The 24,299-nt window shown below is 41.6% G+C and overlaps 1 protein-coding gene across 8 annotated transcripts in view; it reads right to left on the bottom strand.

The window, feature by feature from the left end:
• Positions 1 to 24,299, bottom strand: part of JARID2 (jumonji and AT-rich interaction domain containing 2) — a 255,093-nt gene that overhangs the window by 134,988 nt on the left and 95,806 nt on the right. For 7 of the 8 annotated variants that reach the window (XM_070244931.1, XM_070244935.1, XM_005603585.4 and 4 more), the window contains one exon: positions 3,760 to 3,895. The exons of the other annotated variant lie outside the window; for it this stretch is intronic. In XM_070244931.1, the coding sequence (XP_070101032.1) occupies positions 3,760 to 3,895 (136 nt within the window). The remainder of the gene's footprint in view (positions 1 to 3,759; positions 3,896 to 24,299) is intronic. 8 annotated transcript variants of the gene reach the window in all.

The following is a 24,299-nucleotide window of genomic DNA, read 5'->3' as shown; positions in this document are numbered from 1 at the left end:
AAGGGCCCTCAAAGAGTGGCCGAGCCTTCAGCCTCTGCCAGCCCTTTCCTAAGCTTTTGTCAATTTATTACAGCCAGAAAAAGTGGCATTATCTACAGCAGGAAGTAGACAGAAGGCTCACAATCAGCAAAAATCTTAGCACCGCCTCCCCACTAAGCCTGGCTATAACCAACAAGCTACAGTGATGGCTTCAATTCCTACACAGGCAAATCCACAAGGCTGGACAAGACTCACATTCTCCACCTCTAGTAGGACAAAAGAAATTCATTCCTTGTCACTTTAGAACCGCGAAAGCAAGATTGATGGCAAACATGGATTTTATGACATAAAATATGAGGTCTCTCTACTATCTTCTGTCTGTTTGGGTTATTACTACTATCCCAGACCTGCAGAAACAGGGCAGCTGAGCTCAGCAGCTCAGATACAAGCTGCCACTGTTTTGACAGTTTTAACAGACACTCAACCCCCTCTCCCACAAAAGCTAAGGGCAAGAGGCTGCTTGCTCATCATCCTAGCACGCCAACGATTTAGCAGAAGTCATGTCAATAAGTTTTCAAATTAGATAAAAAAATTATATCGACCCCATTCTAATGTTAATGCATAACATTATTTTCAAACTGAATTTTCCCAGGAAACTCTAGCAGGGCCAAAAACCCAGAAACATCTTTGTCAAAAAGCTATAGGGAAGAAAACAAAACATGTTGAATTCAATACCACTGTTTCAAAGACATAGTATAATTTTCATCCAGGCTGTGCTCTAAAGTAAGTACTGGATTCAAAGTTACAGACTTGAGAGGTAATTCTGATTCTGCTACTGTATAATAAACAGATGTGTGACCTTAGGAAAGTCACTAACACATATAACACTACAAAGCCCCACAAGGATGCTTTATTCAGCTAACAAATGAAAACTCTAGAGGTCTCAAAGGTATGTCACTACCCAAGGTCCCCAAACTACAAAGCATGAAAGGTACGGCACGAGACAGAAGTCCCCCTGCACCACCATCTCATCACTACAGGCACATGCTCTCACCCTTGCCCCATACAGTTTCAGAGCCCACCTCCCAGTGAGGGCTCCGTACTGGACAGTATCAAAACCTTACCACTAGACAAATTTGTCACAAGTAAAACTGGATCAGTAGAATTATTTCGACTTTTGAAAGGGAACCTCAAAGAGTTGAGGAACTAACAACTAATCAAATTAAAAGAAAAATATGTACCTTGCATGACTATTGAAACAGCTCTCCCCTACTCCCTTTGCTCATCTATCTTCACTTGCCACCCAAGGAAGAACACCAAGATAGTGTGCTGTGACATACAGCTTAAGACAAGATCATTCTATTGGAGAGTATATGAATGATGATCTACTATAAAGCCTTCAAACTCAAGTGATGCACACATACACCCGCATATGCACGCACATCAAAGATGACACTGCTTGCCATTACCCCAACTCCCAACCTCATCAGCCAAAAGAGTCTTGGATGCTCCCCGCTATTTCAGCTTTCTCTAGGTCACAACCCCCAGGAGAGCACTGCTGAGATTCTGGGACCTACAGCAAAGGGGTTATTCCCATGGTAACGACTGGTTTCTTGGGCTTTCCGGTAGCCCCCAAACAAGAAAGCACACTTTGTTTAATGTGTTCTCAGCCTTTAAAAAAATTTTTTCTTAAGACACACTTAAGTTTTGAAACAAGAAGATGTGTTTACTTAGAAATACTATTGAAATCCAAAATATGGAATAACAAAAAGGTGGCCTTGGCATGTTGCCTGCACAAACAGCAAACAGGAATCAGAAAAATGCACACTCACAGCAATTTCACAACCAAAAGAAGCCTTGGAGTCTCAGGACTTCAAAAAAGAGAGAGAGACAAGTCAGTCTTCATCAGGGTGAAAGCCAAACTACCACAACAAAAACTACCTTTTCTTTATGAAGGTGGTACAGGAATTACCTGAAGTCTTCAACGATCCCGATACAAATGTCTTTGCCAAATTTTGTCAGAATTCCTTTCTCAGTTATCATCAAAACCCTTGACTACGTCAATAAAAACAAGAGCTGGCAGTGCTACTTGCTTCTTGAATGACTTGTTTTACCCAAATTCAATCTTTATTCAATCCTGGATGCCTGGCTAACTTCTTATCCTAAAAGCTGATTACTCCCAGTTGAGTTGTTTTTTAATTGTTAAGAGATTCCAAAAGCAGTAAGGCGTTACCACTCCTGAATAGCAGAATGAGAGCATCCCTTATCACACAGTAAACTCTGAACCCCACAGCAGCCATGGTCCACTTTAACTCCAGGTTTCAATGATATTCTCCCCAGTCACCATCCTCCCAAAAAAACTCATCATCAAGCAAAACACTGTATTCAACGTGAAGCAATGACAACAAGAACTACCACATCAAATGCTCTCTGATAAACACAGGGCTTAGAGTTTACTGTATCACAGGCAGCCAAGGAACGAATGGGGTCTCTACCTGTTAGAAACTCATGAGCATATAGGGGACCAAATTATATACTTGTGGCAACAGATTTCACTACTTATTTTGCTTCTGAGATTGTGAAAGAAATTCAGAAAGACTCTACATGTTGGTTCAGAGATCAGGGGGTTCCGGTTTCCAGTCACACCATACTAGAAGGAGAGGGTGACAGAACTTAGGTGGTGGTATGGCAAATCCAGGTGGAGTTCAGGGAGGTCAGCTCAGAAAACCCTGCCATGGCCCCACAGAAACAGAGCAGCAACTCCTGTCTGTCTGTAAACACTAGTTCCAACAAGAGGCTACCAGACAACTCACCTGCAACTGAGCAGACTGGAAAGAAAGTGGAAGCACTGAATGGGCCTGTGACTCTGCACTCTGGCAAGCTACCAAGTGCCCATGTGTGATGACTTTAACCCCATGACCAGAGCAAGACTCTAAAAGTGGCAGAAACTCCTCTTCCTCGACTCATTGCTCTAAGCAAGTACAAACCAGAACATGGTCAATTCATTCACATTTATCTATAATTCTAAGAGATTAATAAGTACAAGCGATACTTGGAATGTCACCACAGCCACATCCCCTGAAATGCAATAACTATAACCAAATGCTTGTCCTGAAATGGTTTTCATTGGATGATTTCATCTGAATCATACTAACCCTGTTAAAAAGAGACATGAGAATAAACTCAGAGAGGAGCAAGTTTCCTTCCCGGCTTCAAAGATTCATTTAATAACCAGACCCAGGAAGACCACTTATGGATGCAGAGGAATTCTATGCCACTGTACACCTGCTGCCATGTAGCAACCTGCCCAGGGTGATCAACAAGGAAGGAAACAGGTACTTAGGAAGCTGCTGAGCCACAGAGTAGGAAGGACAGTAGGTAGACAGTAGATTTAGACTACTTTCTATACAAACAGGGGATAAGAACCAAAGTCTCCAAATTTCAGCAAGACCAAAGGCTTCTGCCGTCATACTTGGGTAGAAAGATATCCACAGCAAACTCTCTAAGACAGGCTCCATATTTCAACCCAGGACCTAGCAGAAATCACATCGCAGCCCGGATCGTGTCTGTAAAAAACGGACTAAGGAACCTTGCCAATTATATTGTGCAGCGTATAAAGGACCACACACAAAAAAATCAATCTATAAACCCAATCAGATGTCCAGAATAATTGCCATTAGAGGCTTAGCCTGAGAAGCACAAGCCGCCAAAAACACATCCAACTCAAAAATGAAGCCATGCCTGAGACATCATCCAAATCCAACCAAATAGTCAACTCACCATTCACTGTTTTCAGACTCCCAGCAATGCCTTCGCCATGCTGCCTCTTCTGGGCATTCTTGAACTCCTTCAGAGACAAATAAAGAACTTTACGTACCACCCTTTCTTCTGACCATGGAATCCCATCACTGTCATCCTGAAGAAACAAGAAAGAAAGGGGAGAAAGGGGGTTACTTAAAAGAAAGCACCCAAACATCAAGGGCCAGAACAAATTTTTTTTTTAAATTCCAAAGAAGTATTGTGTGACTGAGAGCCAGTACTGGAGATCAAAATCCCATCATGTGGTAAAGGGACAGTACTGGCCCTTCCAACATCTGGAGAGACCTCAGGCAAAAAACTACCCCACAGGCTGTAGAAGGGACTGGAAGACACGACCATCTCAGTTCCTTTATTACATACTCACACCCAAATACTTTCATTAACCGGTAATCATGAGGTTTTATATTCCTGGCGAAGCTTAGAAAAAGGAGTTTTTACACCTACAACCAGAGGTGTAAAGAACCATTATACTGAAGTCTTATGAAGTGAAGAGTGATGCCAGAATGTATACTGCCTTACAAAATAGATGCTGCGCTCCTTGGAAACTGTTATCGTTGTCATTGGGGGTTGGTGCTGCCTTCAAGGAATTTACAATTCAGTCAGAAAATGAAATTGGATCTGCAGTGGCCTCTTAAGGAAATGAGTCAGAATGAGAGAGAAGAGAGAGACCACTGTAGAAAAGGGTAACAGATCTTGATGAAGTGGGGGAAGGGCACGATTTTTTTTAAACAAGAAGAAATACACACAGGTTAATAATAGGTCTTGAAGGTCTAATTTAAAAGTGTGGCTCCCTTGATGGAAGGACATTCCACGTACATGGATTGGAAGAATAAACATAGGTAAAATGTCCGTTCTACCTAAAGCAATCCACAGATTCAACGCTATCCCAATCAGAATCCAATGACATTCTTTACAGAATTAGAACAAAGAATCCTAAAATTCATATGGGGCAACAAAAGACCCTGAATTGCTAAAGCAATCCTGAGAAACAAGAACAAAGCTGGAGGCATCACAATCCCTGACTTCAAAACATACTACAAAGCTACAGTAATCAAAACAGCATGGTACTAGTACAAAAACAGGTGCACAGATCAATGGAACAGAATTGAACGCCCAGAAACAAAACCACACATCTGTGGACAGCTTATCTTTGACAAAGGAGCTGAGGACATACAATGGAGAAAAGAAAGTCTTTTCAACAAATGGTGCTGGGAAAACTGGAAAGCCACATGTAAAAGAATGAAAATTGACCATTCTTTTTCACCATTCGCCAAAATAAACTCAAAATGGATCAAAGACCTAAAGGTGAGACCTGAAACCAGAAGGCTTCTGGAAGAAAACGTAGGCAGTACACTCTTTGACATCAGTATTAAAAGGATCTTTTCGGACACCATGTCTTCTCAGAGAAGGGAAACAATAGAAAGAATAAACAAATGGGACTTCATCAGACTAAAGAGCTTCTTCAAGGCAAATGAAAACAGGATTGAAACAAAAAAGCAACCCACTAACTGGGAAAAAATATTTGCAAGTCATATATCTGACAAAGGCTTAATATCCATAATACCTAAAGAACTCTCACGACTCAACAACAAAAAATCAAACAACCCGATCAAAAAATAGGCTGGAGACATGAACAGACATTTCTCCAAAGAAGATACACGGATGGCCAATAGGCACGTGAAAAGCTGCTCATCATCACTGATCATCAGGGAAATGCAAATCAAAACTACACTAAGATATCACCTTACACCCGTTAGAATGACAAAAATATCTATAACTAATAGCAACAAATGTTGGAGAGGTTGTGGAGAGAAAGGAACCCTCATACACTGCTAGTGGGAATGCAAACTGGTGCAGCCACTATGGAAAACAGTATGGAGATTCCTCAAAAAACTAAAAATAGAACTACCATACGATCCAGCCATCCCACTACTGGGTATTTATCCAAAGAGCCTGAAGTCAGCAATCCCAAAAGTCCTGTGCACCCCAATGTTTATTGCAGCATTATTTACAACAGCCAAGACATGGAAGCAACCTAAGTGCCCATCAACAGGTGAATGGATAAAGACGTGGTATATATATACAATGGAATACTACTCAGCTATAAAACGACAAAATCATTCCATTTGCAATAACATGGATGGACCTTGAGGGAATTATGTTAAGTGAAATAAGCCAGTTAGAGAAGGATAATCTCTGTACGACTTCACTCATATGAGGAATTAAAAAAAGTGGACAAAGAGGACAGATTAGTGGCTACCAGGGGAAAGGTGGGGTGGGGGGTGGGCACAAAGGGCGAAGTGGTGCACCTACAACACGAACCACAAACATTAATGTACAACTGAAATTTCACAAGATTGTAACCTATCATGAACTCAATTAAAAAAAAAAAAGTGTGGCTCCCTTATGTCTGTTGTATTAGATCCAATGCAAGTTCCTGAGAGAGGAAAGAACAAAAGGAAGGCCGGGCTGGGAGGGTGGGGGTGGGAGAAACCAAAGAACTAGCAGCCAGCACAGAAATCATTCCAGCAATACCAGTAGTAGATATAAAGCAAGATTACAACTGAAGAAGCACTGGGGGGCTGGGTGGGTTGGGGGGACACCAGCAGGGAACCGAGAGAACATGAGCCAAGTCTGTGAAGATGGAGATGGTTGATGCTGATGACTAAACTGAGGTAACTGTGTCAGGTTTTTAAAGTTTAAAGTGTTGATGCACATGGCTAAGGAAGGTTCTCTTCTGTGAATCTGTCTACTGTTTGCTAATCAAAGACGTCTTCACATTCACACACCTACTTCAAGACTTAAAGCATTTTATAAGAGAGTTCAATTTAGAGATGGAAGTATTTGAGCTTCTCAGATATTCTGGGCCTTACAAGAATAAGGAAATCATTAATACTTTAGGGAAAAGCAGATTTTGGATATTCAGGTTTCTTTTGTTCAAACCGGAGGCTGAATACCTCAGAGTCGGACTGCTGCTGTTGTACTGGATGTCCAACAGAATAGGTTTTCACTCCCTGCCACTAATGGGTTACACAAAACCTCCATGAGACTCGATGAGGGGACTAGATGATCTGAGGTCTTTTCCAGCGTAAATTCCTAAACTCTGCATAAACACAAACGACATCTTAGAAATCCAACCACATAGAGACTCTAAGCCCTAAATAACTTAAGCTGCACTCTTGTTAAGCTTCCAGGATTTCCTAGAATGAGAGTAATTCTCTATCTTCTATAATAAGGGGAAGAGAAGCCCTGGGAAAGGAGAGAGCTAGGATTTCCACCTTCCTCTCTGCATCCTTTGCTCCTGTAGACCTGCCAAGTGAGATTTCCGTTACCTCTGGAGGAAGATGACACATCCTGTCTTCCTGGTTGCTCTCCTGAGAGAGCCAAGACATCTACAGACCAGGGTGGTGGTCAAGGTTCAAACAAGGCTCAAAGAAGCCAGCAAACTCTGCCTCAACCTGACAGGAGGAACACAGACAATTTCTTAACGAGTCAATAGAGACCTTCCAACTACACAGTTAAAAATCGGAAAAATGGGGCCGCCCAGTGGCACAGCGGTTAAGTGCACATGTTCCGCTTCAGCGGCCCAGGGTTCCCCGGTTCGGATCCCGGGTGCAGACACGACACCGCTTGGCAAGCCATGCTGTGGTAAGCGTCCCACATATAAAGTAGAGGCAGATGGACTTGGTTGTTAGCTCATGCCCAGTCTTCCTCAGCAAAAAGAGGAGGATTAGCAGCTGACGTTAGCTCAGGGCTAATCTTCCTCAAAAAAAAAAAAAAAGGGAAAAATGAAGTACTTTGACCAGACCCATTTGAGGAGCCCAAATAACCAGCCTGAGTAAAAGGCAGACAAGTTAGCTACACAACATATGAAAAGCACAATGCAGTTGAATTTACTCTTATAGCAACTCCCTTGAGTTTGCATGAAAGCTCCCCTAGCTTATTTGTTGCAACTGAATGACAGTCTTAACTTTAGGAAGAGTTAATACTCATTAGGCTGAAATCCACCTTTTCAGCATCCACAGTCTATGCAATATAGGTTGTCTAGCAGAATTCTCTTCATCACGACCAGGTTCCTATTCTCATCACTTGCATCTCTGCAACAAACAGTGATGTGACCATAAACTACCATTTTCTTTTTTTTTTAAAGATTTTATTTTTCCTTTTTCTCCCCAAAACTCCCCGGTACATAGTTGTGGATTTTCACTTGTGGGTCCTTCCAGTTGTGGTATGTGGGACGCTGTCCCAGCATGGCCCAATGAGCAGGGCCATGTCCATGCCCAGGATCCGAACTGGCGAAACCCCGGGCCACCAAAGTGGAGTGGCCATGGGGCTGGCCCCCTAAACTATCATTTTCTACATATATGCAGAATATAAATTATAAACCCCCAAAATAGCTTTCGATGTAAAACTCCTGTGATGATTTACTGCATCCTGTTCCGTATGGTGCCTTCATTCTGACTTAAGTCGCCATGAGAGAATTACACCCCCACAACTAATGTCTAATTAAAACATAAACCATGTGAGATGAAAAACTCCTGGAAAGGAAGACGCATTCAAGGTTTACTTACTCACACAAGCAGCTTCATTACACTCATAAAGTACTTTTACAGAACAACCAAATCCATGACACAGATTACGGTGTTTCAAATTCTAGACACTAAAAAAAAAAAAAAAGGGCAACTTTTTTTATTTTTTAAGACAAGTGTTCTTTTATAATCTAGAGTACTGGTCAAGACTTGACACCTGCCTCAATGTTGATGCAAGACACAAAAGTAGTAGGTAATAACATGGCTCTGTTCTGTTTCCAAAATTACAAGAGGTAGGAAATAATTCAGAAATTAAAAATTGACCTGCCTTTCGCAGCTAGAGTCATGATGATTCACCCAACACTAAGCTTACACCCCTCCCTAGCAGAATGCTAGATGCAGAAAGCAAAGGTTGCCGGCATGCAACCAGGAGGCAACACAGGGCTATCCACATCTGGTGTCATGGAAGGCCATAAATAAGGTACTTCAAGTCTAACAATGGCTCTGCTGTGGCCTTATCGCTGTCAGAACAGCTCAAGGACCCAGTGCTCTAGCAGACAGCCCAGATATAACTCTATCATTAGAAGGCAGGCAACTGAAAATGCAAACACCTCCTCTCTCTCTCTAAGAGTTTATATGACCTCTAAGTCCAGGCCTTCCCTTTTATTACCCCTTTTCAATAGCTGTCTTACTTAATCAGCCTTTAAACAATGTCTGCATGGGGTCCAGAAGCTATTTCCCCTGTTCGCCACTGTTAGCCTAGCACCTAAAACATGCCTGATAGAGTAAGACCTCAATAAGTATTTCTGGAAACAGTAAAAACTCAATCTCACACCTCTCACATACTTTTACCCAAACTTGGCCCACCAGTGCCTACTCTTACCAACACCTAGGATGTTTTAAGTGAAGTGGCTGAAATCTGTGCCACTTTCTTGACTTAAATCACTGCCACCCCCATAAAACACGCCCCACAGTAACTAATCCAAAAGGGCCAGGCTTCGCCTCTCACTCTCAGCAGTAAGCTCGTTGAGGTACTAGAGACATCCCTACACAGTGGCTGCACCACCCCTTCCACAACCACCCAGCTCCCTGGGAAAAAACACAGTGCCTGTCTGAAAGTCCACATGGTCTTATAGGGCTCAAACCCTAATAACCCTGCCACAGTCCCTTACCTTCAACTAAATACTAACCAATTCTTTCACAAAATACCTCTTTCAGGTTCTCATTGTTCCTCTCCCTACCATCCTCATCACATTTACACAAGCAGGATCTCCTAGTATTCTCATTATAGTCTCCCCTCCGTTATCTATATTCAATTATTCATTCCCAAATTACTATTTTCGAATCAACTGATATCGCACTCATGCCTCAGTGTTGGAAACTCCACATTTACCCGCTTCTGACCTTCCCAGAGCACTCTAGGGCATGTGGTTCTCCCTCATCTCAGATGGCATCATTCAGGATTTGAAGGAGGCACTGAACAGAGAGATCCATTCTCGGCTTCCTCCAGAATGGTCCACAAACCAAGTACTCTGTCCATTCTGGTTTACGGGTCAGCTTAATAAAGGAGAATACAAGAAGAGTTGGAGCCATTGAGACAGGAGTCCAGCAGGTTTACTCTGATACAAAATCATTTTCCCAGAGTGTATGTCAGTTCTTATGAACTGCATTAAAGATCGGAAAACAGCTATTGCCATCTTGAGTTTTGGTAAGACCTAGGTTAAGAGCCCATCAAAACTTGGGGAAAAATGATACAAGCTCCCAGAAAATGCAACATCTTTCTTGATTCCCATCCCCCAATCTCTTCCTTGTGTGTCCCCAACCCCAAAACAAAAGCTTTGCAAACGGTGACATAAATACAAGTATTTGGATCAGCTGACAGGAGGGGAAAAAAACAGAGAAAAGAAAGAGAAACCCATCATATAGATCTAGATTCACTTTGCTATTAACTGCTAAAAATCACTTCTTTGGCAAATGGAAGATTGACTAACAAGGCCTCTAAAAGTAAAGGTGACAGGGTTTTCTCTTCCTTTGCAAAATGTTTGCCATCCTTAAAAATAACCAAATTTCTTAACAAAAATGACAACGGGTCAGGAATGAAGCTTGAACACTTACAGAAAAGGAAGAAAAGCAAAACATCACCTCTAGCTGCACCAAGTTTTCTAAGATATGGAAGAAAAAGATGCAGAGAAAGTAAGCACAAGAATACACTATACTCCTGTAGCAGACAGCAGCCTCCAACAATTCTCCAAAGTTCACAGTCCAGGTTAGAGATTAAACAGCCTTATACCACATCTCCTTCCATATCCTCGCAACTCCAAATGTGGTCCAAAGACCACCATGCCTTAACCACTTGGCATCTTCTTACAAATGTTGACTCTTGGGTCCCACCCCAAACCTACTGAATCAGCATCTGCACTTTAAGAAGATCTCCAAGTGATTCCCACACACATCAAAGTTTCAGAAGCTCTGCTATATACACTGGCTCCCCATACCATGGCCATTTCATATCACTTTCTAATTTCCCTCAGAATACAGGCAAAGGTAAAGGCGACCTAAAATCCCAAGATTAATACTTCTAACATCCATCTACTATTGCCATTCCTACTGCAAGAATTAAGAAGTCTGTCTATTAACATACCCTGAGAAATCTCTTTGACTTCTCTTCAATGAGCTAAAATAAGTGATCAAATAGCACAGGTGAAATCAACAAAAAAGAAAGACACTAAGTAATGCTAGTTTCTTAAATCATTCCTTATATGACATGGTCTCTCAAACCTTCATCCTCCAATTACCCAATGTGGGACAAATTCTCTCTAAAATGAGTCACCCAGAATCAAACACACATTCCAACATATGAATAATACTCCACAACAGGACCAACATATGCAATAAGACCATTTCTATTTCCATGCACAAATCCAGAAGTTAGGATAAATTTTAGCAGCCACATTACACGGTAGGATCTCACTAGGCTTGCAGTTAACTATACCCTCCAGGGTGATTTTATTTGTTTCTTGGGGGCAGGGGGAAGGAGTAAATTTTTTTCATTACAATGAAATAAATCCCAAAGGAAGGCCCCAACCCAATGAAAATCACAGCTCACAGCTGTAGAATTCTTTCTCTGTGATGCTCTCCTCACAACTAAGGCAAAAAACAAACAAACAAAACCAACACAAGTCGCTAACAGAAAGCCACGTGTACATCATAATATGAACCAAGTTGTGCTCCTTAACCAGGTTTATTTTACAAGACAGAAAAGAAGGTATAGGATCTGTTGGGTGCGGGTTGCCATGCCTTCTATCTACCCACACATCCTCATGGTAAAGGGATGGAGTTGTGGGCATAAAGCATGAATAACTTAAACTGTGATTGTTTTCAATGTATTTGAGTACCTACCCCAACCTACACTGGATGGTGTAAATTAAAATCAAGGTTAGTTTAAATAAAGCCTGGAATTAGGCATCCCAACATAAATAATAAATTCGGTGACCATTCAAATTGTCTCTCCATGATCCAGTTTAACACACAAGGTTACTGATAATGACAAACTATAACTACACCAAGAGGTCTTCTAACATACTGTCTTAATACTGATCGGATCACTGATACAGTAAAGTCATCCCTCCACTCAGTCACAGGCTTTGCTCTCCAGTGATAGCCAGCTCTTCACCAAGAAGGGCCTTCAAAGACTCTTCAGAGGGCTAAAATACCTTAGAGCAAAAAAACAGAGACATCCAGGTCAGTCAAGCTTGCAAAACAGGTGCTAGGCAGAAGACAATACTCTTGGAGTCATAAGGGGAGAATATAAAAAGCGATAATGACAATAAAGACAGCAGATGTCTGCTGGCTGCTGACTATGCTATTGGCCTCAGCACTTACATGCAATTAAAGTTCATGATTCTCTCTGCTCAGCCTCCCCTTAACATAAGGGCCACACCACTGCTTTCTCCCTTTAGTTTAAAATGTGTGGGAAAGGAAGTAATCATGAAACTCTTAGTTATTTTTTTAGAGATGAGTTTCAGTGCCTTGCCCAAAGGTCATACAGCTGGAGAGAAAAAGGAGCTGGTGCACACAATCAGGTAGCCAGTCGGACAGGCCACTATATGGCGGTGCCAGACTGGGAATCGAAATTTCAAAACTCAGAAATTTGTTAATAAAGAGAAAAATATCAAAAATGTGTAACTCGCACTGACTCCTAAATAAAAGGAAAATTGAAATTACTAATTTCAAGAGGCAAACATAAATGTTGTATGAAAAAACGAAACACTTCATGAGCAGCAGCTCTAGCCAGAGACTAGGAAAGAGAAGGGGAGAGGGGAGGAGAGGGGAGAGGGATGACTATTCTCTTACTGGCCTCTATGACCACCCTGTGTAACAGAAAGAATATCAATTCTAAGGTCATCTCTCAAAGCATCCTTACGCAATTTGTCCAAGTCTCGGTTTTTATTATGGTTTCAAATTCAGGTCATCTTGATTTACGAGAAGGAAAAAAAGATTGAAAAAGTATGGGTTAGAGGGAAGCACATGTCTAAACAATTCAATAAAAAATTTCTTTCTAACAATTACAACTATTTAAAAATGATATTGGGCCCAACGGAAGGTGGTTAATTTCCTATCACTTGTGAGCAAACTTTATAAGAGACTCGCGCATCACAGGTAAAATGACTAAGTAATGTATCAACCAAGGGCACTGTTAATGATGCAGGGACAACTGGTGGAAACTGGGACGTAGGTCAACCAATTGCACTAGGTCACTTCCAGCAAATCTGAATCCATAAAAAAAAAATGTCTACCACAGCAGAGAGACTATTTTTAACCACATCACCAAATAAAAAGCCAATAACCAAGATATACCAGGATTGAAGTGTAATACACACCTGTGTTTTAAATTGAAATCCAGAACCTCCCACTAATATTTTAAGTGTCAGTCTGCTTATAAGGAGGGATGGGTGGGGGACAGGGACAGGCACAGCTACAGATGGCATTACATTCCGCAGGAAACACTCCTGCTTCCAAAGGCAGGGGCACAGCAAGTCAAATGCTCCTCACAGCCTCTTGTAAGTAATACAAGCAGCTGCTGGCGTGGGGGTTGGGAGGGAAGAGAACATTCAGGTTCACAGTTAGAAAGACCTTCTCCTAACATGAAACTGCTCTTGTTAAAACTTACACAAGTGCTAAGACAAATGATTATGTGTTTGGATTACAGGAGCCACTGGATGAGTTACCCATAGCACCATGTGCATATATTCTATTTCTGTACACCATATCAAGGCTCTGGGCGTGGAGGGATTTGTGACTTTCCACCCCTTTTAAAAAGAAAATGAAGTGCAACGCCCAATTCCACTGCTCAACCTTACCCTAAATTAGATTACCAGGAAATGCCACATCGTAGGAGGAGGACAGTGGATTTGACTGACAGGTGCACAGAGCTGACCAATAAGAAAGCAAAATTTGAGACTGGGCCCACACGGGAGGTGAGGAGAAAGAATTGACAGCCCTTTCCTCCTTTCAAGGAAAAATGACTGGAAACCTCTACATGGATGCCTCTTATTTTCAGGAGAACAAGTTCCACATATACCTACTGTTAAATCATCCTACTTAATACAATTTGTTGCTGTCTACAATGCCAGCTCCTCCAGCAACAGTTTGAGAAGAGAACAATGAAAGCATCAAAAAAATTTGTTGGGGATGTTGATTCTTGGCACGAATTCAGTGTAAACAAGGATTTACAGAGCCAAAACAAGAGAGAGAATATTGAAGAAAAATGTGAGAGAGGTACCAGGTAGACTTACGCTAAAACTATTGTTTCTTCCCTTTTAACAAACTACTATTTCTCCGTTAGAAATGAACTCACTTTCTCCAATCCCCTCGATACTAATTCTTCTTTCCTTAATTCCATACAACAGTTCAACTGTCAATACTCAAACATCAAAGAGAAAGCAGGGGGAATATTCACACCAAGAAATAAGGTAAGTGGCCAGGAAGCCAGACTTACTGAACTTGTAAATGATGTTCCCTCGCCCTGATTTTAAATTAAAAAGTGCTTTTATAAAGCACTTCAAGCAGCAGATTTCCTCAAACAGACCTGCTTCCCAGGATAAAGTAAACGGTCTGAAAATGCTTATGCAAGGAGAGTTTTACTTCTTCCAAACTCCCATTAAATAATGCGTACTTATCTTTGATTACTGCCTATTAAAAAAAAAAAAGCTACAGCTGAAATTGGATTAAGAACTTCTGCTGAAAACGATTTATTGCATAACACAACTCTGACAGCCTGAATCTCCGGCCACCAACTGAGCCTTTATAAAAATCTGCTGGGCAGCTGCCAAGTCAGCTCTTTTGCGTCTGAGCCTGTCAGACATCGCCGTTGTCAAGGCAGCAGCAGCATGGGCTGTGACATCCGCACGTTCATGGTTAAACGGTGCAGTCAGGGAACAGCAGCCAGGGCCACGCAACACAGCGTTCGATGCTTCTGCAGCTCTTCGTCTGACAGTTTGTTGTTTCAACATAATCAAAAAAGACCCAAGATCTCTAGCAGGATTATCTCTTAAGAATCCAGCAGAAATCTGGATTGATGATCTACCTTCAGTGGAGGGAAAAGGGAGAAAAAATTAAATCAGGTTACAAATAGCTACTTGGCCCACATCTTGGAAGAACCAATCACAATGAAGGATAATTCAGTATCAACAAGGCCAACATGTGACAAAAGAACAACTTCATTTGGGAATAGATTATTAACAAGCAGGTTCCCAAAAGAATTCTAACTGATTTGGATCTTTCAATCATCAAAGCCCTTTTGTTAATAAGAACACCCCAAAAAATCCCCCAAATGGCATATCCTAAGCTGCACTAGCCAACAGAGTAGCCACTAGCCACATGCAGCTATTTACAATTAACTTAATTAAAATTAACTTCCTTCAGTCTTACTGAATACATTTCAAGTACTCAATAGCCATATCTCCCAAAATGGGCAATACAGTTATAGAATGTTTCCGTCATCACAGCAAGTTCTCTCGGACAGCACTGTTCTAGAACATACATTTGCATTTATTGCATAGGGTTTCAACTGACTGTGTTACTTGCATTGCACTACGTCCCTGAGAGTCTCCAAAACATGTAACTTTATGCTCTATTCAGCTTACTAGGAAAATTCTGAAATATGAGAATATCTTGCACAAGAAAATCAGAGTCTCAAGTAGGTAAGAACTATTTGAATTACACGTGTACACCCATGCAACTCTCAGGAAAGTGGTTCCAGTCCTCTCTGCTACATCTGGCCTTTCAGTTTTGCTGGAAATGTATGTGAAATTCTGAAGATGAATATAAGATTCTTCAGTTTCTAAGTAAGCCCTGAAGATACTCACTGCTTTAGTATGCCTTCAAATCATTTTCTAAGGAATCCCCTACAAAATAAATCCTCCAGGATTAAGACCAGACAAAAGCTGGTCCTCCACCAGGCAGGCTCGCAGCACTAACAGAGTAACCCAAACCGCTGAGACCGATTGCTGCCCGCCTCCTGCTAGGGCCAGTCAAGGTCATGGGCCTGTGAGCCAAGGCAAAGGGTTAGGGCAGTTTCTGTCCCTCAGGCCCTAGAACACTGCTAGAGTCATTTTACGAGCTGGATCAATAAGCTGACTTGCTGGCTTTTTGGGCTCAACTGCAGTAACCCCCACAACCAGGAAATAAGCATAAGTGTACACACATTCCTAGGGGACTGGTTCTCTGGTCATGCCACATTAGAAACCATTAGGTTTATTTTTGGTCATTTTATGAAAATGTTCTAATTATAGTAAAAGATACAAATAAACCCTGCCCTTGAATTTAAGACAAACTGACACTACACCAATGTTTGTTCTGATATGCCTTACCCCTTTTTCTTGTACCCTCCAGTCCTCCCCAGAGTTAAGGACCACCCTGGGACTGGTTTGTACCCTGTCATTACAGGTTTGGGTCTCCAGAAACAATTTTAATGTCTGTTTTCCCTCCAAATAGCACTACCCACTAATGATAAATGTAGACCATTGTGTGGCAGGCGACATACTACTTGTTTCTTGTGCACATTCTCCTCTATGTTTTACAACTTACCTATGAAGTATTATCACACACACATTTCTAAATGACGAACCTGAGGCGCTGAGAGAGATCACAACTACACTAGTCTGATTCCTCGGTACCTAACGAGTGACTTATTCACGTTTGCGTTTCCAATACATAAAGTTGAGTCTAGCACACAGTAGGCATTCAAAAACATTTCATGAGGGCGAACACTTATAAACAGTTGGAAGGTGTAAACAGAACAGTGGCCTCAAGGTAAAAGAGACCTGGATTCCAGTTCTGAAATTCTGTTTCCTCACGTGCAAAACAAACGACCTAAGGGAGTGTTGCCTACTTGAGTATCCATGACAACCAACCAACCAAGGGCTTGAAAAACCCCAGACTGTGGGGCCCCACCCCCAGGCTGTCTCCCAGGTGGTGCTATCGCTGCTGGTCTGGGGATTGCCCTCCGAGAACCACAGGTGTATGCCAGCCTTGCAATGGATGTGACTCCCACCTTGTCTTTCCATGAAAGCTATTCTCAGTGCCATAGAAAACATTATAATTGCCAGATCTAATGCAAACTTTTTACTGGCAACCTGACTCTCCCTGGTCTTCCTGTTTCCACTGCCCCAGCACCTTCAATTCTGATTTTCTGCCCTTCCCAATCTCTAATGATCTAAATACTGACAAGTACTAAATCATTCTCTGGACAATCTCCTCCCTCTTGCCCCCACCTTCTTGTGTGATTCTGTCTCAATCAACCACCTACCACCCTCCTGGCTACCGCTGTTTAGAATTCTGAGTGGGACTTGGCATCTTCTTTCTCACTGTTCACGTGAACTCTCTAAATCAGGTAATGCTCTCTCGCTCCCTAGTTCTCTCTCTCCAGTTCTCGAATACAGACATAAAAGAGGCTCTCATCTCCTATCTTACAGAATAAACCTTCCAAAATGATTGCCAGCAACCAATTCCCATTCCAACCACCCTGCCAACACTGCTTCTCTGAAAACACAGCCATACTGCAATGAGTTACTTTCTAAAACCATCAATCCATGTCACTCCTTCCCCTACTCAAAATTCTTCGATGGGGTTCCCCAATAGCTACTACAAGGGAAATTTCCAAACGTCTTAGCATGCCCTACAAAAACTCTTTTTTATAATCAACCCAACTTACCATATAAGCTTTAATCCCCTCACCACTCCCAATACCCCTAAATGACAACATGTGAGCATCAGAGGCAGAGGCAACAGCTCTCATCTTTATCCCCATCTCAAAACAAATACCAGGGAACAGGAACATTGGTGCTTATTAACTCACTACTGATCATGACTTCAACAATATTTCAACAGTAAAGAGCAGCCTTTCTCAATAATCAGTTGAAAGTCCATTCTCAATTCTCTTTTTTCTATAAATACTTTGGCACCAAGAAATACATAATCAACCAGTTAGGCTTGATTTACCAACTACGTCTGTTTCAGTACTTATCACAGCTCTTGGATTTCATACTGCATAGGATGCATGAATTCTATGTGACCAGGACCCTTAGTACTAGATATCAACTATATTTAAACTGCTAAATGTCCTACAAATTAACCTATTCCTAGTCCAATGACAAGATTTAACTATAATACTATTTCACAATGGTTTGCAAAGACCACAATTATTTCTGCCACCTAAACAAAACTGGAAAGCTCACTGATTCCTGCATCCAAGCCAGTTCTAATATTGCTTCTTTTGTGCAGAATGAGATTTCCTGCAGTTATTTCGTTCTATAAAGCCTGATATACCAGTGTGTGGGTTTAATGAAAAGATTCATGCTTACCTAAAGAGTGACAAAGCTCTCACCAAAGTTATGAAGCCTGACCCCCAAAAAGATGACATGGCACATGTACAATCTCATTTTAAAGCAACGGTTTAGGGAAAGCAAATACAGCTATCTAGAAGCAAAGTCATGATTCTTCCTATGTTGACACTTCATAATGATAAGAGCACAATGGATCTAAGTAGAAGTTTACCACTTACACTTCAGGTAATGCGTGTAAAAGAATAAAGCAAAAGTGGGAAGATGAAAATTTTACTCTAAATGGGAAACTGCTGGAGAGTTTTGAGCAAATAAGTAACAGAATTTGATTTACATTTTTTAAAGCTCCCACAGGCTTCTGTGTGGAAAATAAACCATGGGGGGTGGGGGGAGGAGGTGAGGATTAAGTAGGAAAGCTAGGAAGGATGTGACAACTGCCTACACAAGATGTGAGGATCTGGGTGGCAGCAAGTGGCTGTGACAACTGGTTACATCCTGGAAACACTCAGAAGGCTGAGCCAACCAAGGGCTGCTGGAGAATGTGTGAGAAAGAGGAGTCAAAGAATAACTCCAAAATTTTTCATCTCAGTAAATGTTTTAGCCTCTGGTGAAAAGGAGGGCGCTTCTGAAAAGAGCACTTTGGAGCAGAGAGAAGGGAAGGAGGAACCAAGTGTTTAGTTTTTAGACATGCTGAGTTTGAGTTGCCTATTACAGCTGCTAGGGGAGAGGTCAAACTAGGCCATGTGTCACAGCTAGAGATCTGAATATAGCTGGTAGTTAAAAATCAAACCTAGAATCCAACACTGAAGGGCAGAAAAACAGAGCTTGCCTATTCATTTAAAAGTTAGATGTGAAGTCAGTTAAGGGTGGGCTGACCTGGACATGGACAGCTCATTTGATAGCTAAAAAGGTTTTCAGGGCCTTAGGAAAAATGATCCTTTAAAATAAAGAGTGAATGAAGACAGAGAACTGAACATGGAAGGAAGCAAAGAAGGTTTCACATACTCAAGAGTCATTCTATAAAAATCTACATTTGACATCACTGCCCTAACTCGTAAGTGATGGTGTTTCAATAATGTGGCAGTGGAGGCCTTAGAAATCCACCACTCAACACGGGCGATGCCTTAGCTCAACAGCTGCTGCTGGTAAGGAAGTTCTATTTAGCCACGTGAAGTCATAAATCACTCACTCAGTCTATCTGTCTCTGTCTGCATGTATGCATGTCTCTCTCTCACACACATACAGATACGCACACACACAGCTTCTTATATTTAGGCTGTACATGCAAATAACAAAAATGACTGACAGCCACTCCTAGGCAGAAGCAGGCCTGAGGCCCGCTCTTCACAGGTAACCAAAATACGCTCACAAGATACCCGACAGGGCAACACTGAGACTATGCTGACAAGTTCTGGAGTGGTCATGAATCAGAAAGGTGTGTGTAGAGGTGAGACAAACTGCAAGCTGTTGTCTCTCAAGTGAATTCTGGAAGCATCCAGAGCAGTTAGTTCTGGATGTCAGCTACTGGCTGGGCCTACACACAGGAGAATGTCACGGCCAACAGGGCAAAGCGGTACAAAATCCAAAGGAGTGTAAACTCTAAGACTCAGAGACAGAATACAGAAAACAATTCCCACTAAGTAATGAACATTATTTTTTCTTTTACCCACCTATGAGTTACACACCCTGTTGCCATTCCTACGCTGTGCTTTCTCTTTGAATTTCTCCTTCAGTAAACCTCGAGGCTCCTGAAGCAAAGATTTGCTCTCCTTACAACACTCTTCACAGGGGCTACTGGGAAACCATCTTCCTACCTTCCTATCGAGTCCTTCCCATCTCCACTGCTGGTGAGTCTTGTTCAAGTTTGAACAGCACTAGATGCACTTCTCTAGACGACTAGCTGTTGAGCTTGGCTGACCTGGAAACCCCCTGGGGAGCGTTATCAAGCCCAGACCTCACTACCATTCTGACTTAACCGGTCAGGGTGTGGCCTGTGCCCTGAGATCTTGATAAACTCAGAAACATGGCTGAGAACTCACTCCTGTGACTACCCATATATTGACACCCCTGCCCTTGATACAATCACAGTTTCACAGCATTTAAATTGGGAATGACAAGAAGTTTTGGCTGACGCTAAAGGTTTTGCTTTCTGAAACATAAAATGAGTCCCTTACTAGTTCTTCAAGGAACTGAATAAAACTGCTATAAACTATTCGAAACTTCAGTGCCTCCAACTGAATGAGGAAAATCCTGCACATCTATGAGTCAGAGACAAGCGATGATTTGCTAATAACACGTACAAAAATAATGTCTCAACACAAGCATCAGGAAACTAGGTTGAGATTGCTCATTGATTCAATTATACTGGGGAGGAGAGATTTGAAAGGCAGATCATCTTTGACCCAATATCCTATCCTTGGGAACTACAAACAAATTAAGGTCAATTTACGGGGGGGGGAGGGGGGGGGGACGGGACTGCGGCGGCACCTTCTTATGTTCTCTGAGGTGTTTTTTTTTCCTTTTTCTCATTAACCCAAAACTCAAGCTGCTGCAGAACAATTCCAGCCTCAAGTTACCTGAAGGACACAGCTAAAGATTTTGTTCCTCTTTTTGAGCCATCAGGGCAACGACTGTCACACTCTACCCTGAGAAATCTCCTGCCCACTTTAACATACAATTCCATTTTTGTTTCTGAGCAAGTAACCTCTAGAATACATCAAGAGACACTGAGCTGCCTGCCCAGTCTGTTTTTGTTCCTAACATTCCCCAGTTAACAGAGCAGCTCTCAAAAAGACCTTTTCCACCCCCCACACACACGAGAAAAGAGATCTCGTCCTTCCAACAAGATGGTAACGGACTGATTTTATCCTTAAAGTTGATGATGCAACGCTCAAAAGGGAAAAAAAAAAAAGAGAGAGAAAGGAGGAGGGGAAGGTTATCCTACACAAGACAAAATTTTTTTTATGGCCAGTTGGGGTTTGACAAACTTTTTCAGTCCATTTTACAAAAGCCCTGACCTCAAAGAAAACACTTTCCAATTTTAACATACATGCCCACACAAAGAAACACAGCAGGCACTCCCCGAGGGCCAAAATAAAATGCTCTCTAGTAATTACCATAAATAGAAAAGGAGATGGGCTTCCTGAGGCAGAGTACAGAGCACAAGAAAAACCACCAGCAACAAAAACATCATAAACAAAATTACATGGCCAACAATAAACTGGGAGGAGAGTGCAATTGCTTCTCAGTGAGAAGGAAGGAAACACATCTGGAAGATGCTTCAAAAAGAGAAGGGTGCGCATTCATGAGCCTGCAGACGCAGAACACACTGCTACTTTCCTCAACTACAAAAACAGAATCTAGTCACAATTCATTTTCTGTAGTACAAACAGGAAAGTTTCTGAAAAACCCAACGAACAAACTATACCTTAATAAAACATCGGAGAAACGATTTCTCATTACTCTGGACATTTATTATTTCCCCTAAATTTAGTACAAAATTTCTCAATCAACTCTGATTTCTTGCAATTTTTTCATATCAATAAAATCAATAAATAAAATTACTTAGAGTCTCCCTAAAAACCAGTGTGAGAGCCTCTGAGGACCTCTCCAATGAACACGTACGGCAACTGTCCATCCTTTAACCACACTAGCACCCAGTGTGATTATGATGTTATCAGTTTGAAATTATGATTTAAGTTCCCTGACATGTACTGTTTAAATCTCATCCATAATGAACCTGTGATTAAAAACAGGAAGCACAGAAAATACTAATAATGAGAGCATAAACATAAGCCTGCTCATAAGCATACTCATAATCCTCACCAGTCTGTAAACCGTAGCCATGTGACCAAGAAATGTTCTATTATGAAAACTAGGATCTTCATTACTGCAAAATCCAGTGTTATCTCTCCTTCTGGTTGCACTCATTGAGCTTACTGTATTCTGGGCAGCCTTCTAAGAGATTCACATGAAACAAGGCCCTGATAAGGAACCAGACATCTTGCCCAGGGTGTGAAGTAAGAGGCAGCGGGGGCAGAGCCTGTGGTCTGGCACTCAGGGTCTTAGGACCTTCTGAGGCCTCTCTCCCTAGTGATGAGCTTTCTGAAGCATTCCCTCTTATCTTAACCTTTAGAAAGAAAACTCTGAAAAGAATACACTTCAAAAGGATGATTTTCTATTATATGAATTTCAGCGTCAACAACAAAACAACTTCCGATACACGGTTCAATTCGCTAATCTCAAAGCACAGTGTACTCTAACTTACTGTATCTTGACATTGAGCATAAATAAATTATTAGTATTTTATTCCCATGTGAAAGTTGTAGAAGTAATGTTACTGGCAAACTGGGCTTTAGTTTAAAGAGGCCTGGAAAACCATCCAAACAATATGCAAAACACAACCATAATCACTTTTTACTCAGGAAAAATTTAACAATTTCTGAATACAAAATATATCATTAATATTGCAACCTGAGCGAACCGAAGTATCAGCTTGCTGATTTTGATTTTCTCTTGTTCATTGGAAACTTCTAACAACACATAATCATCAAAATAAAAATCAAAGAGGGCCAGCCTGGTGACGTAGTGGTTATGTTTGCGCACTCTGCTTCCATGGCCCAGGGTTTGCAGGTTCAGATCCCAGATGTGGACCTACACACCACTCATCAAGCCATGCTGTGGCGGTGTCCCATACACAAGTAGAGGAAGACTTGGCACAGATGTTAGCTCAGAGACCATCTTTCTCAAGCAAAAGCAGGAAGACTGGCAACAGATCTCAGCTCAGGGCCAATCTGCCTCACAAAAATAAATAAAAATAAAAATCAAAGAAATGTACAGGGAGACAATTCCTTTCTAGTTTATTCTAACTACGTTTTGATGTTTTGTTGCTCACAAACTTCCTATTCACAAAGGGCAGGATGGGGTTGTGTGGGGTTTGCTCCCTCAATAACCAGTCTTTGCCTGACAAACAGCAGTGACCAAACATATACAAAGGGAGTATTCCTGTCATTTATTGATACAAGGGTCTCGACGAACATTAGTCTCGATTTTCACTATTTCTTTCTTTGCATCCATGCCATTATCTGCAATGGTTTGAAGCCATATCCTACATAACTCTTTTGCACTGTGTTACCTCTGTAACTCTCTTCCTCTTGATCTCCCCTTATTACAATATTTTCAGCCAAATGTCACCTTCTCAACAAAGCCGTCTTTGACCATCCTACCACAAAATCTAAATAACTGCTTTAACTTTCTTCAGCATATATCACCCATAAAATTCTCATTTGTTGGGAGTATGTACTATACAGTTCTCTAACTAAATTACTAGCTGAATTCCACCAGTAATATGGCCAAACCTGTATATGCCGCATTCAATACATTCAACACTTGGTTTCTCGAGTGATAGTTAATTACTTTTCACCCTAAAAAAATAACGAGGGTCCCAGAGAGAAGCTAACTCACATAAGTGAACAAATTCAAGCTTCAATCCCAATCTGCCTATGAAAATGATGGAGCCTGGAGCCACTTACCAGCTGTGTGATCTTGCGTAATTTACGTTACCTATATATGCCTGTTTCCTTATCTGTAAAAGGAGTACCACAGCTTCCGTAATAGTGTGTCTTGCAGAGGGAAGGTATTTAATGAGCGGCAGCAGCAGGAGCAACTCACATGTCCACCCCTCTGTTAATGAGGGACAAAGACAACATTTAGCCTTGTTTCCTATTGCTGCTGTTAACAATTACCACAAACTAGTGTATAAAGACAAAATTTATTCCCTTACAGTTCTGCAGGTCAGAAGTTCAAAATCAGTTTCACTAGGCTAAAGTGGAAGTGTTTGGAAGGGCTGGATCCTCCTGGAAGCTCTGAGGAGAAAATCTAATTCCTTGCCTTTTTCAGCTTCTGGTGGCAGCCAAGATTGCTTGGTTTGTGGCCCCTTCCTCCATCTTCAAAGAGCACCACTCCACCTCTGGGTCCTGTTTTCACAGCTCCTTGTTTTGTCTCTGATCCTCCTGCCTGTTTTATAAGAAGCCTTGTGATTACACTGGGCCCATCTGGATAATCCAGGATACTTTCTCCCTATGAAGATCCTTAACTTAATCACATCTGCAAAGACTCTTTTACACCACGT

This window comes from Equus caballus, chromosome 20 (assembly GCF_041296265.1).
Source record: "Equus caballus isolate H_3958 breed thoroughbred chromosome 20, TB-T2T, whole genome shotgun sequence".
Taxonomy (NCBI): domain Eukaryota; kingdom Metazoa; phylum Chordata; class Mammalia; order Perissodactyla; family Equidae; genus Equus; species Equus caballus.
This window is presented reverse-complemented; position numbering and strand designations above follow the sequence as displayed.